The sequence below is a fragment of the Myxocyprinus asiaticus genome, chromosome 22 (assembly GCF_019703515.2).
Source record: "Myxocyprinus asiaticus isolate MX2 ecotype Aquarium Trade chromosome 22, UBuf_Myxa_2, whole genome shotgun sequence".
Lineage (NCBI taxonomy): Eukaryota > Metazoa > Chordata > Actinopteri > Cypriniformes > Catostomidae > Myxocyprinus > Myxocyprinus asiaticus.
In genome coordinates, this window is record NC_059365.1 from 46,614,766 (window position 1) to 46,630,027 (window position 15,262).

The window sequence follows — 15,262 nt, forward strand, 5'->3', positions numbered from 1 at the left end:
AAGCTGATTTCCTCTACAAAAAAATACACTCTTTTGCGTGTTATCTGTTCATTTACGTATGATATCATTCATAATAAATGCACTAATACGCACAATAGTGTCTATAATACAGCAATGTTATAGGGAGCAACATGAGACGCATCCATAAGTAAAAAAAATTAAATAAACAAAACTTAATGCAGAACTGCATCAACCAGCCGGTAATTATGGTAAATTAATATCGCTCTCTGGAATACTTGATTTCAGAGAATCCGACATTCAGTGGTCTGATTTTTCAGAATGACCGCACATCTTGGGATAAAGTGATATGAGACCAGTCATCTGGGTATTGCAGGTCATCTTTTCTACTTCTTGTAACACTCTGTGAACTCTAGCTAATAAAGAGCTAATAAAAATTATTTATTTATTTGTGAAGTGGTCTTGTAAGTGGGATAATTAACAGTCAGACTCATTCACAAAATAACCACCAAAAGAACTCAATGCAAATCAATATTTCACGTCTATTTATTTGTTTATTATGTAAATAGCTGTGTAATAAGAAGTCTGCAGGTCATTATAGCAAAATAAACCTCTTCAGAGTGATAAAAGAGTCCTCCACACTGTGTCGTGGTCCTGATGACTGTACATTATCCTACTTATATGACTACTTAATAAATACATGGACATGAAATATAGATTGGAGATGAAATAATTTTATTGTAGAGACGTAGAGATTGCAGAGTGAGACAAGAGAACAGGTGCACATTAGTAGGCAACATCCGAATGACCAGTCAAATATCACTTTGAGCCCGGAAGTGTGGTCATTATTCAGAAATATTTTACCTTGGAATGCCATGACTGACCAATCAGAACCAAAAATATATGAAATATTTTGCAACAAAAAGAAGACTCGTTACTATTTTGCAAAGAGTACAGCTACAGTCATAATATGGAGTAATGGTAGTGTCAGCTGTTTTAATTAGTTTCTCTCCAACACTGACAATAGTGAATCTTAAACTGAGTCCAAAGAGAAACTCATCTCCACAGGTCTGTCCATGTCTATTATGAGCTTATTTGTTTAAAACAACAATGATAAGACAAACGTGAAAAATAGAAAAATGTTGAATTCACCTGGTATCGCTTTGTTGCCTCACCTTTCTGTTTGGTCACTTTACGTACGGTCATGGCAGCTTGTCGTTTCTGATATTCAGAAATTTCAAAACCTAAAAACAAAAAGCCCAAAAGAAGATCTGAGGGTGATAAAAAGCAGCTGCCTTTAAGGACACATTGCAAGACTTTTGCAGAAGGTAAATAAATACAATTTAGATTAGAATCATGGAAAATAAAGAGTTATGGATCACCTATTTTTTCATCCTCCTGCACCATCTTGCGTTCCTCATGAAAAGCTCTTAGCCAGCGAATCTTCTCCTCCAGTTTCTTGGCGAGAAAGATGTGAATCTCATCTGTGTCTTTGTTGTGCAGCTTGAACGCGTTTTTCACACTGACGTTAAAGTCATCATCTCGCCCGTCAATAGCATCTCTCACATCATGCCTGTCCATGTCAATGCGGCCTTTGTAGTAAAGTATGTCCCGTCGTATCAGGTCCTGAGGAGAGAGGCAGTGCTCACTAAAGCTGCTTACATTCATCAATGCACAAGCAAACTAATTTTCCCTTGTGTTGTGAATGTTATAACAGAAGGCACTTTCCACAATTACAGTACATCTTTTTTACAGAATTAGAGGCACAAATGCAATGTTTGTTTTATTGTGAGAACTACTCAAATTAGATATGTTAAATATATTGAGCTATTAAAACTTTACTTTTATGAAAAGTAGCTAGATTTAACTTGTATTCATACTGTATACAGTGATTGTGTAAAAGTAATAGAGCCATAGTTACAAAACTAGTTAATTATGTTGTTAATTAGGTTGAGTGTTTCAACTTAGTTTCCCAGCCAGGTAGATTACAAGTACTTACTGTATAAAGTTACGCACAAAGGTAATGAAGTTACAATGACGAGCATCACTATACTGTCACTTTTCAGCACTTCACATACAGACAGCAACCCTTAATTAGTACTTAAAAAACACCAATCACCCTAACAATCCTCATCTCGTAAAAACACAGAGCAATGCTTGATCAAAACTAATTAAGCACATCCCGAAGACTTTTAACAACCGCAGATAGAATTAAAGTCAAAAGTTTTGCATTGATATGATAAAATAATTAATATTGAATCTCTGGTTCTGTTGCTCCCGTGTCTCTCAATTGACTGAGCTCTGGAGTTTCTTATTTCACTAACATGAAGGAATGTTAATAGCTTATATAATATATATACACGATGTATACAATGTTAAATTTATGATACATATATTTGATATTATTTTACAGAATTATAATGTACATACTATAATGCATATAAAATGTGGTTTTGCAACCATTTTCACTGCACTACAGTATATACACTCACTGAGCACTTTATTAGGTACACCTATTTATTCATGCGATTATCTAATCAGCCAATCGTGTGGCAGCAGTGTAATGCATAAAATCATAAAGATATGGGTTAGGGGCTTCAGTTAATGTTCACATCAACCATCAGAATGGGGAAATAAATGTGATCAGCAGAAGACCATGTCAGGCACTTTATTAGGACCACAGTGTTCCTAATAAAGTGCTCAGAGTGTATCTTTATGCCAAGTTTAAAGTTTGGCTTATTAAATGTTATTTTTGTTGATGTGGTTTAATAACGCATTTTGTAATTAAGTCATCCAGTTGTTTTTTTTCATTATTATTTTTATTGAGTTTTACTAATCTTCATAAAACAATGAAAAGCATGCAGTTAAATGAAGGTCGCTTAGTTCTAATTTCATATCAGATAATGAGAAACTGGTAAAGTATGACATTCTGAAATGTTAATGCTTTCTGTAACCTCAATTATTTGTGCCCAACCATGGATAAAATGGCCAGATGAAAGAAAAGAAAATGTAAAACATGTTCCATTTTGTACAGGAAAAGCAATAATGAATCATTGTAGGTGACATACCTTTTTGCACAAAACCAGCTGATGATCAAATAGGAAGAAGACTCGCTGCTGACTCCTGCCATATGGCTGGTAGATCCACGACATTTCACCTGTGTAGATCAACTCTGAACTTCTGTCCAGAATATCATCACCCTAGAGAAATAAACAAACAAACAAATAAATCCAAAATAAGATTAGTGTTGAGTGATGACAGATAGGCTTTTATTTAAAAAACAAAAAAGGTCATAAGATGCCAATAACAGCATTTTGCAGTGACCTGAAATCATAACATTTTTAATAAGCGTTTAAGCAATAGACAGTGCTGACAATGTTCTTTAAAACAAATTAGCAATTTTTTTCATGCATCAGCAACTGCTAACTTTTTCATTGTTGTGGCTTCATGTGTATTTTTCCATTCATTTTATCTATAGACCAATGGTTGTAGGTTTCGCAATAACCTAGTTAACCTCAACTAAACTAATCAAAACCCTGCAACAGTCATGAACGACTTCTCTGACTGGTGGATCTTACTCAGGATTGTGGGCACTGTGGTCCTTTACCAGAAATTTGGGAATTAATTGCATTTATTTCTTTCTTTTTTTAAATCACAGTCGCTTACAGCTTAATATACCATCAATGATCAATCTTTGAGTTCATGGAAGGTCTGTCTTGAAAGGTTTACAAGTTAGCACTAAATAGCAGTTTTGCATTGAAGATTTTGAATGTAATTTAACTTCTGGAACCCAGCTGTTTAACTGAGCATCTGTGCAGTGACTTAGAGATTGCAGTTCTAAAAGGATCCCTTGATAGAACTTAAGAAATTTTGCTAAGACGAATGGTAAAACAAAATTGTGTCAAAACACTTTGTTTGACAATTGTTCCAAAGCCATTCCTTTCTGGCTCTTTTCAAGTCCACAATCGTGCATTACATCATTTTTTTGGATTTCTGTTTTTAATTAAACTGTTGCACAAATTTAAATCCAAATAGAGGAGCACGTAATATTTTAAATACACTTTACCATGAGAGCAGAGGTTAGATCTTAGTGGTTATTATAAAGGTTGAGTTCCAGCAGAGCTGTGTTGCTGGTCTGTCTGACTGAATGTGGTCCTATTAATTCAATGCCTAACAAAACATGAAAGATTCTTCAAACGCACCTCCCATTCCAGCACTGAGGCCTGCCACTGGGCAATCTTGTCAATGTTCTCCAGTCTTCTTTTGCGTTCATTGATTTGTTGGGTGACGTTCCGCATGACAGCCAGTGCTGCTGCAACATAACGGTAATCACTGCAGAGCAAAACACAAGATACAATCCATGTGTTCCAGTCATTTTGACCTGATTAACTTTTTTTTCACTAAAATAAATTGCTTTGATTAATCCGATTGAAGTAAAATCCCATGACTTTGTTTACACAGTGCATCTGCCCATGCAAAAAAAATTGTATATTGTTTTTATTTAATTTTGTTACAGCAGTGGTGTTCCCATGTCAAAATGACCAGCCATTGAAAATGAATGGTCAGATTAAAAAAAGAAAAAAAACTGCCGTTATGTAGCACGTCCATCTATTAGATCAATTAGAGCACATACTGTATGTGCATGTGCGCTTGCACAAACAAAGTCCTCGGACATGTGTATACACACACACACACACACGCCTTCTTGTGCAATGTATTTCCATATACATCTCATGGCTATCTCATCTTTTTGATGTTTTGAACAATTCTGAATATGATTGTTGTGATTACAAATTTGCAAATTATGATAACGGAACAGTTCTGTTTTTTCAGCAAATTAAAAAGCATTATTTGAAATTTGTTGGATCAGTTACAGTATATGCATTGTAAATTTCAGATTCTAAGATTTTGAATTACACCTATTTTGTGTAGAGCAAGCAAGTGGTTATTAATTTATAACATATTTATTCATTTGTTTTGCAGTGAGTGCCCCCGACTTGCCAGTTTAAGCCAAGTTTAATGAGACCTTTTATCAATATACTGTGTGTGTGTGTGTGTGTGTGTGTGTGTATGTATGTATAATATATATATAAAAAGAAGTATAATTTAATTAAATTTTTTCATAATTACTTGAAAAAAGGTCGACAAAAAGATCTAACGCTGGTTTCATATATCCTCCGTGAGCGGGGCATGAGCAGCGTGTTTTCATTTCGCCACGCATATTAAAAGATTACACCCTTCACATTGCAAGCATGAGTTGTGAGGTGAAGCGTCCCAGAAGTGGCAGTGAGCGAATAGTTTCGGCGCCGAACGTATTTTTGCCGCGCGGCTCACGCTGAACTCAGTGGCTCTGGGTGCAGTAGAAAACTAAAATAATCAGGAGATTTTAGAAAAGACGCAAAAACAAATAAACAATCATTTAAACCAAACCAACTATACACTACAATTGATAGGTCTGCATCTTGACCAACCTTTTTGGAAATTTCAGTCTTTCTCCATTCAAGAAGAAAGGAGCTGTACTTTTATGATGCTTGTTTACATAGAAAATAGCTGCCCAGCCTGCCCGAGAGCGTTCCAAAGATTACCGCAGAGTGGACTGACTTGACTTGAAAGGCACTTTGATATATTAAATCAACCACGACCAAGTACGCTGATAAACAAGTGCACGTGACTGCCGCTGTTGCCGTTGGAACCTAGAAAAGAGATGTGGCTAATGTGAAAGCCCAAATGCAACACGTTGCTCACGCCTTGCTCGCTCAAACCTTCGCAAATTTGCCACAGATAATTTTCACATGCAAATTAGCTTTGCTGCAAATTGTCCAGTGTTGCCAAAAGTTCACCACTACGGGCGCAGAGCTGCAAACTTCTGGCAAACATTTGTGGTGAATCAAAAGCTCATTTGCATGTTGTGGCAAACCTCTGCCTTTCCTACAAAGAAGGAAGCGTGAGCCGGGTAAACATCCAAACCTAAGACATTTATTAACACTTTTCAGTGTACAACAAAATTGGATGATATTCAGCACCACATAGAATACACGCACTGCTTTTCAGCAGTCACATGAAACACATTAACACAGAGACAGCTTTGTGCGTCTCTCTCTCTCTCGAACTGCGGCTCTGGCCCCTCTTTATCTCTCTCCCTGCTGATTGTGCTGATTCTCCCCCAGCCGTCCATCCTTATAGCTCGGCCACGCACTGCTCATCACACATGTGAAAATAATGAGCAGCAAATTTGCGGCAAGTTTGCGGCTAGTTTAGATTTTTTTTGTAAGGGATATCTTGTCATGATATATGCAGTATGAGAGATTTATAAAAAAAAAATTAACACAAAAGGTGTTAGCACAAATGAACATAACAGAAGGGTTAAAAAGATTAAGAATTGCTGATGGTACTAAAAGCAGATATTAACTTCACAGCCAGAATATTAACTAACTTGCTGTAAATTATTTTTTTATTTTTTTGCTTGGGTGTTTCTATAAGCAACTGGCTGTCTGGACATAAAGGGGCGTTCACACTGGCAGTAATTTGAAAATGTCAATCATGGACTTTGCACACCTTAGCAAACACATAACCACCCACCCATATAACTGTTTGGTAATCCCGGAGGGTCCTATGGCACATCTTAAATCTCAGAGCCTGGTGACCATCTTTAAGTCAGTCATTTTCGATGAGAATTGCCGATTTGAACCGACATGAGCAAAAGCTACTGCTGGAGATTCAAGTGGAAGTTGAGCAGAGTTGAACTTCCAAATGAACAGTGATGCACTGCATTGACTACCAATGGGAGCAAAGACATTCCCAGAAACGAGAAGGAACACTTATAGAAACCAGCAGTGTAGCGATTGAATCACTTTTAGTGTGAACACATCTTAAGCTTTGGTTCAGGATGCTGTGCAACCACACATCCAGTGGCTCTTGCATGTTTGTGTCTGTTACCTATGTTCCTGTGCTGTATACTTGAGCAGCTCTGCCAGCTGGAGTGGATACTTGCAGATTTTCTGCACAGGAGTTAGCAGGAAACCATCTATGGCGATGTCAATCATCTGCTGGAGGAGACGACAGGCCTCGAAGAAGTGCTGATAGCGACCGTCCTTCATCAGCTTAGAAAGCTCCATGCAGGCATCCAGATGGTTGTTGCAGTACTCCGAGTAGATCCAGAAGCCATCTTGCTATATTGCAGAGAGAGGTCAAAAACTCATTCCAACTGAACTGTTTTCAAAGATTTTCAAGAATCGGTTAAAGTACCTCATGCAAAATGTCAGTACCTTTACATAGCCATGTAACTTCCTACAGATATCATAAAGGAGCTTGTAGTTTCTAAAAAAAACACTCTAATTTGAACTAAGGTGGATAATTTTAATATCAAAACACAAGGCAATGCACGCACATGTTCCAGGAAGCATGGCCCCATTTCACTGAGATGGGGTTCCTCAACGTTGTACTGTTTCTCCAAGTCTCGCACAAATCCCATTTGAAATCTGTAGATATCCTCAATGTTCCCAAAGATCACTTTTAGTTGGTCATCATTGAACATGTCAATCCTCTTTCTGCACTGCCTCAAATATCCCTAGATAGAAAATAACCATCTTAAGTTGAACATGCTGAGCTACAAGTCCAAGATTTGCAAGTCAAATATCCATTATAGACCACATAACATCATTTGCATAAATAATTTTGATTCCAACCTAAACATTTTCATTCTGTTTACATGATCATCTCCCCATGGTACCAAGAAAAGGCACTTGTTCATTGTTATAGACGGTAATGCAGTACCTCACATATGTCCTTCAGGTGTTTGATGTAGTGACGTTCAGTGCTCATGATCTCATTGATAACGTTGGCCCTCATCTGATCTCGGTTCTGAAGTGGTTGGCCAATACGCAGACAACCGTTGCCTGGATCAATGTGTCCATTCTGCACCTCATTGGTACCCTCCACTGTTTCTGTGGCCCCGTTTTCCTGGTTAACCCACAGCTAACAGGAAAGAAACAGACACATTATAGTTCTGTTCTAAAACCAAATGAGTTGCCTCGCTGCTTGTTACCTACAATTAGGCAGCTACCTTCTCAGGCAGCATCCTAACCATCATGTAACCATAAAAGTAATTAATTTGAAGCACTCTACATTGGCAGCAACTCACAACCCACACAAAACAGTGAAAATTCCATGAGAGACTGACAAACAGTTGGTTTCAATAGAGTTTGGTGTTAGCATGTTGCTACGCTTACTTCTCCATACTCCAATTGTACAAAAATGCATAGTACGCACAAATATTTGTTTAAATCAGACAAAAAAATAAATAAATTATATATGGATGTATTTCATCATCAGCCCATTGCAATGCATTCTAAAATTGCATAATCTATTAAGGATAGATCCAATACTGCCATAGAATTTGGCCAAAACAAAGTATCTTATAAGGCATCTTGTAAGGCAGCATAATTTACAGTAGCTGCCTATGGTTCGGAAATGCCTTCAGAATGATGCCTTAAAATGCTGTCTAGGTAGGCTGCTCACTAGGTTTTTGTCCCTAAGCTGTGAGTCTTACGAGGAAAATCGCTGGGGTGAAGATCGCTGGGGTTGATTCAGCCAGAAGTCAAAAGCAATTTAAGGTTTAGGCCACCCATAGCTACAATAAGGCATGTTGACAACAAATATTTCACTTTCTCTCCACAGTTTCAAAGACAATGGTTTTTCTTCAGACATTTTGACTGACATTTCATAGGCACATTTTATTCAAATCAACTTACAGCACACTTAGTAAGCAACATTGTGTCACATGAGGGCATATGGTTCCCTAAGTAACGCTCCATTACACAGGACACCCTTACATAACTTACTAACAACTAGGCAACCACCAGCCCCCTGTCCACTCAAGAACATTTGTTTGGATGTCTAAAACCATCTCCCAGATCACAAGAGTGGCTCAACGTGAAAAATACATTTTAACCAACAAATTCAGATCAACAACAAAGAGTATTTTAATCACAAACTCTCATTATATTATAAATGCAAACGTAAAATGGGATGCTACCCATTAAAGAAAGAAAAGATAGTTTAAAATGTAAAACTACAACCAAAAACTGACAAATATTGACATTTGATTTATATTCTAATGCAACTATAATATTGGGTGATGCATCCAAAGCAGCGCATGTAATGGAGAAACATTTTGGATGATCAAGTTTTAAATCTATTGTAAAAGCTCCAGGATGAAGAATACTAAGAGCGTGATTTAGGTTGGATGTTAAAATGCTTTGTGAGACGGCAGTGTTCACAAAATCGAGGGACGCACCTTTGCCGTTGTGTTATGGAACCTTGGAGTTGCTATAGGGTTGATATAGAAAACTGGTTTTGTGTAAGATTGAAGAGGGTGGGGATCAACCTTTGGAAAGAATGACAGAAATACACTTTGTTTCAATACACTCTTGCTGCGGAAGAATAAATATGGAATAGTGAGATAGAAGTGGCTTGCGTTTTCTTTCCAAAGTCCAGAGAGAAACATCTAATCAGAACCAGTGTCCAAGACTTCAACAAAGAGATGCTTGGGAGTTTCATAATTAAAATCATAAGACCTGATATAATAAGATTAAAGAAATAATAGAAGACTGACCCTCACGAAGCTGGCGGGGAACCAGCCCTCCTCCTCATCAATTTGGCCCCACCACCAGTCTTTGTTGGAGGCATCGAGGACTTTGATGAGGTCTCCGGCCTTGAACGCCAGCTCCCTCTCTGCCATCGTCACATGATCCCATACTGCTTCTGCGCTGACCACTGAACCCCCACTGATCAACTGAAGAAGACAAAAATCTATTTAATCACACATCATGTGACACTGAAACTTCAATAATGCCATGAAATATTTTCAATGTGTATACAACACAATTTAAATTTCCATAAACAAACAAATGGAACATAAACAATATCAACAATGCAATGACTCTCCATGTGTTCCTTATAGGCCTGTTTATGAGCTACACATGCAATACAGTCATTTATGTTCCAGGCCATTTTCATTAAAACATTTATTATTTTCTTCACCTCATCAAAACATTTCCCATGTCACTTGAATCTGTCACAATCTCTACAGCTCTCATAATGAGAGCTCATCTATCTGTTACAAACAATATGCACTACAGACAATGGCACACTACAAAGCCAGCATAGTTCTTTGGACTCTGAGAGATCATTCATTGTTAGATTTATTTTGCTTGTGACACAGTCAGGCTTAATCCTCTGAAGCAGCGCATCACCGTAAGCAAGCATGACTGAGCGCTGTCAGTGCATTTGAGCATGCATGACTGAGCGCTGTCAGTGCATTTGAGCATGCATGACTGAGCGCTGTCAGTGCATTTGAGCATGCATGTGTGAGAACTGTCAGTGCATTTGTGTGTGCATGCATGAGTGAGCACTGTCAATACATTTAAGGATGCATGAGTGAGTGTTGTCAGTGCATTTGAACATGCATGAGAATGCTGTCAGTGCATATGTGCATGCATGAGTGAGCACTGTCAGTGCATTTGAGGATGCATGATTGAGTGCTCTCAGTGCATGTGAGCATGCATGAGTGAGTGCTGTCGGTGCATTTGTGCATGCATGAGTGAGTGCTGTCGGTGCATTCGTGCATGCATGAGTGAGTGCTGTCAGTGCATTTGTGCATGTTTGAGTGAGTGCTGTCAGTGCATTCATGCATGCATGAGTGCTGTCAGTGCATATGTGCATGACTGAGCACATGTTGTGAGTGTATTTGAAGATGCACGAGTGAGCGCTGTCAGTGCATTTGAGCATGCATGACTGAGTGCTGTCAGTGCATTTGAGCATGCATGATTGAGTGCTGTCAGTGCATTGAGTGTAAATGAGTGTCTCTGAGCTCCCCTGTAGTAAACAGCAGCCACAGGTTCACACTAACACTCAACACTTGTCTGGAGCTTTCTCTGAGCTAATACTGCAAACACCATGTGCTGAATACCTGATGTAGTATAAGAACATGACTACAAGAACAGATCCAAAACCATAATGATCAAAAACTCTGCAAAATACACATTGTTACATTTCTGTAATATTTAGCTATTAGAGACTTCAATTTCATCATGCTTGTGTCAGAAAATTACAGTTTCTGATCAAGCATTATCAAGCACTTAAGTTTATTCTGTGAATATTAAAGCGATATTGCATGAGCAAGAGTGCTGTTATGGCCGTATATCAGCAGGTTAATCACAGCCATGCTCATATACTGACAAAACAGTACATTTGCCAGTGTGATGGTCCTTTTATACAACAGTTCAATGAACAAGTAAATAAATAATTAAGGGAAAATGAAAGACTGTCCCAAAATATGCACTTCTATGTGAAACTACTTTCTTATGCAATAAATCAGGATCAGCCATTGCTAGTTCAAAAGATGCACCTAAGCCACCATTTACTAATTCAAAAGCCATCATTTTAGAACTAGTAATGACAGCTTAGGCTGGTTCTAAAAAGTTATTGGAGTAACAAGGACGTGTGTTTGTGTATGTGTGTGTGAGTGAGTGTGTGTGTGAGAGAGAGAGAGACAATTAGTGTGTGATTACCTGCATCTGTTGCGACACCCAAGTGAAAAGTAGATAATAGTAATGCTGAAGCTGTTAGTTTAACTCTATTCTTTAGCTGTAGTGTCATAGTAATCCGCTCCGAGCGATTGTGGAGTGATGCTGCCTTTAGGACGTGCTATCGGAAATATCCTACGAGAATTTCACTTACATTTAAGTGTACTGTTGTCGGAGAGAAACAATGGATGACATAAATTTAATTCTTGTATATTTCTTGGGGAACTATTATTTTGACAACGACACAGAAACCAGACTCTCCTTAGCCATGTTGAAAGTCTACGTGTCCTCCCAACTCAGAAAGTGGGTATCAGGTAGGTGCCCTGACTGTGTTTGATTACTCCATCTATCCACCTATCGGAAGTAATGCTGAAGCTGTTAGTTTAGCTCTATTTCTAAGTGTAGTAGTAATCCAAGCGATCATGAAGTGAGAGACAATGACATTATTAAAACTCATGCACTGACTAACAACAAAGTGTCTCTCAATGTCAAATCAACTCGCTCATGATCATATACACATAAAAGACAGTCTTTTGTCACTTTTTTTGTCACCTGCTGGCTCAATTCTACTCGGCACAAATCTCACCTGCTGGCTCAAATCCCCTCATGTAGCTGCTCTTATACATCTGCACTGCTCTTGCACTCTAGTTTGGAACACCACAAACACAAGCAGAGAGATACAAACAGTGAAGCGTCGCAGAGCTGATATGACTCCTTTATCAGCACTATTGTAACACCTCTCGTCTAATCAGATTCGAGGACCAGAAGTAACTGTTGTATAATAGTCATAAAAAAATGTAGAACTCTTTGTATAGATCATAACACACCTTTAATGCTACCTCTCATAAAAGAAATCCCATGATTCCAGTGTATGTGTCTGAATAAATTATTGTTCATAATCAATCTCTGTTTTCCCCACATGTTTCTGCACATGTCATGTCCAAATATGAAAAATATACCATAAACGACACTTCCCCGACATGCCATTGAAAATGATTTCATAAAAATTAAAAAATACAAAAGGTGTTTAAACTAAAAGAGAAGTATGTCCTTTACATATAATTTCACATTAAACAAGGTATATTCTCATGTATTCAGTCATAAATTCATATGTAACTGTGAATTTTTAGGATGAAATATGTGATATATATTTTTTCAGTTTGACTATACACAATTCTGCCTAATCAAAATACTAAAGATAACCCTCTGTGCAGCTCTGAAAACGGCAGAGACAAATACTTCATCATAAATGTCAAATTTCAATGCTATTAATGAACCTACCATGTCTAAAGAAACTACATGCAAATTTGAGACAAGTTTATGCATTCATGTATTCAAGGAGTGTTAAAACATCATCTGCATTCAAATGTCCTTTATAAGATTTATAAAAAACAAAAATTACCAAAAAAAAAAAAAGGAATAAATATTTTGGAAGGAATAATCTATTAGCCCAAATAACAGCATCCACACTGCATTCACAGTCCTAGTGAAGCCTCTGTCCAGCAAAAAATAAATAAAAAAAATTAATATATATATACTGAACATACCACCAACACTTAAGTCTGCCTAATGACGCCAAGCATTTTCTATTTCTGCCAAACGCAACGCATTTGAAACATATGATGTGCCTTTTATAGCATAAGATTACAATCCAACCATCCAGACTCTAAATAAATCCATTCCTCAACTGGCCACATCTTTCAGCAAGTGAAGAAATGTGGCACCACCTGTGCTGGCATGTGATCACAGCTCTGATTAAATTAAACACTGACATTCAAACAGCAACGTCCTAATAGATACTGTGAATTAACCTTGCTATAAATACAGACACACATTTAAACATAGTAGGTATAATATAATTAGCAGTTTTACTGCGTTAAAGACTTGCCATTTATTTTGTGGCGCTCCCCTGCAAGAATGCAGTTTGAGTATTTTACAGAAAATTGTGATCTTCAGAAATAAAACATTATTTGACTCTTGTCTCTAATTAAGTGGTGTTTAATATTGTATGCATTCAGAGCAAGGTCCATGGATATTAATTCAAGATTTCTAATTCAAGAATTTTAAATTGATGGTAAGACCTGATTTGAGCATCACTGTTCCTCACGTTCATAAAACATTCAAACAATGAACTCTTTTCAAATTACTTGATATGATTCATTTTCATTTGTGGAAAAACACATTAAACATCACATATAAGGCTACAGGAATTGACATTTGAAGAATTGCAGTTATGAGAAAACACAAACGCCTTATCGAAGAGATTGCGCGACATCAAAATTGTAATTGTAAAACGTATTTTACCATGTTCACTGCAGTAAAGAGGAGAATCACAAATACGAGCAGCAGTAGTTAAACAGCACAAGAAACGATCACAGATGTTTATGTCTGTAAGACAGTGTAGCAGTCATGCTGAAGGTGCATTAGCTGGAGCCCATGAAGAATATGAGGATCACGTTGACCAGCAGCAGAATGGCGATAACTGTGAACACCGCCACCGACTGAACGTCCAAGGTCATTCTTTAGAGCCGAGAGATACAGGACGCTGATTTGCGCTTGTCAGATCTGCGACCAATGCAATGATCAATGCGTCTGCCCGCAGAGATCTGTAAGCAAGACGTAAACACACACACACACACACACACACACACACACGACACTCCGGCTGTGTCTGAAAGCATAAAGAGTTGCCTAACAAGACAGCATGTTTGGGCATCTCGGTGCCCAGCAGCTCGGCTGGCTCGGAACGCGCATATTATGCACAAATATGCAGCCTAGGTGGCCAGCTCCCTATTGAGACACTGCCCCAGTATTTCTCTTTGCCGAATAGAAAAAGACAGATCCTCACCATACTAATCTTTAACAGTGTTTGTCAGCGCGTCTTTTGTCGTCAAAACAACACAAATCAGCAGCGAAAGAATCGATATTCCGAGCGCTTCTTCTACAGTCCACATGACGTGCACCTGCACTCGGCCAATCACATCACGCCTGCATGATAATAAACCCTCACCATGGAAACACAGTTATTAATATGAACAAACATTACTAACGTTATATAATGTTTACCACATCATTAGTCAACGTACATCTAGTTAAAAATATTTGATTCATACTGTCACATTCAGATTTGGATGAATATGTTAACATGGTCTTCATGGGAAGTTTTGTATGTCAGCATTTTAGGACAAAACTGATTGTTTAAGGGAAGATGTATTATAACAATATGAGCAAAATGAGGTTTCAAATAGTTTTAGATGGATAGCATTTCGCACCATAGGACATGTCAACCTTCAAAAGTATTTGATGTCATCTATCCATATTTGTTGCAGATTTATTCATGAAAAGAATTGAATGAAATAACTCAAAAGATACTAATACTTCCGGCTCTAAAATGTGATTAGACATACAATAGAATAAACAACATATAACAGTTAGTTTTTTTTTTTATTTTTATTTTTTTTTTTTTTTTTTTTTTCCCACCTTGCAGTTCAGAGCTTCCATAGTATAGCTGTAGGTTGTTGATGGTTGCCATAGATTGGTCACAGGTGTGCAACTATCAGTTATTTTACAATGGCTTTGAATGTGGCTCATCCAATCAGAATTTAGAGTCAAGAACTATCTGTTTTATAATGAACACAGCATTTCTAAAAGTATATCTAGAGAGACAAAAATGTCATAAAATTTTGATTATGTTCATACCTTGACTAAATTATCTTTAT

The 15,262-nt window shown here is 37.5% G+C and overlaps 1 protein-coding gene across 1 annotated transcript in view; it reads right to left on the minus strand.

The window, feature by feature from the left end:
- LOC127413425 (spermatogenesis-associated protein 13-like) overlaps window positions 1-15,262 on the minus strand; it is a 92,814-nt gene that overhangs the window by 45,857 nt on the left and 31,695 nt on the right. The window contains 8 exon segments of the mRNA XM_051650572.1: window positions 1,134-1,202; window positions 1,341-1,584; window positions 3,027-3,158; window positions 4,161-4,290; window positions 6,895-7,127; window positions 7,346-7,525; window positions 7,732-7,932; window positions 9,572-9,751. Of these exon segments, the coding sequence (XP_051506532.1) occupies window positions 1,134-1,202; window positions 1,341-1,584; window positions 3,027-3,158; window positions 4,161-4,290; window positions 6,895-7,127; window positions 7,346-7,525; window positions 7,732-7,932; window positions 9,572-9,751 (1,369 nt within the window).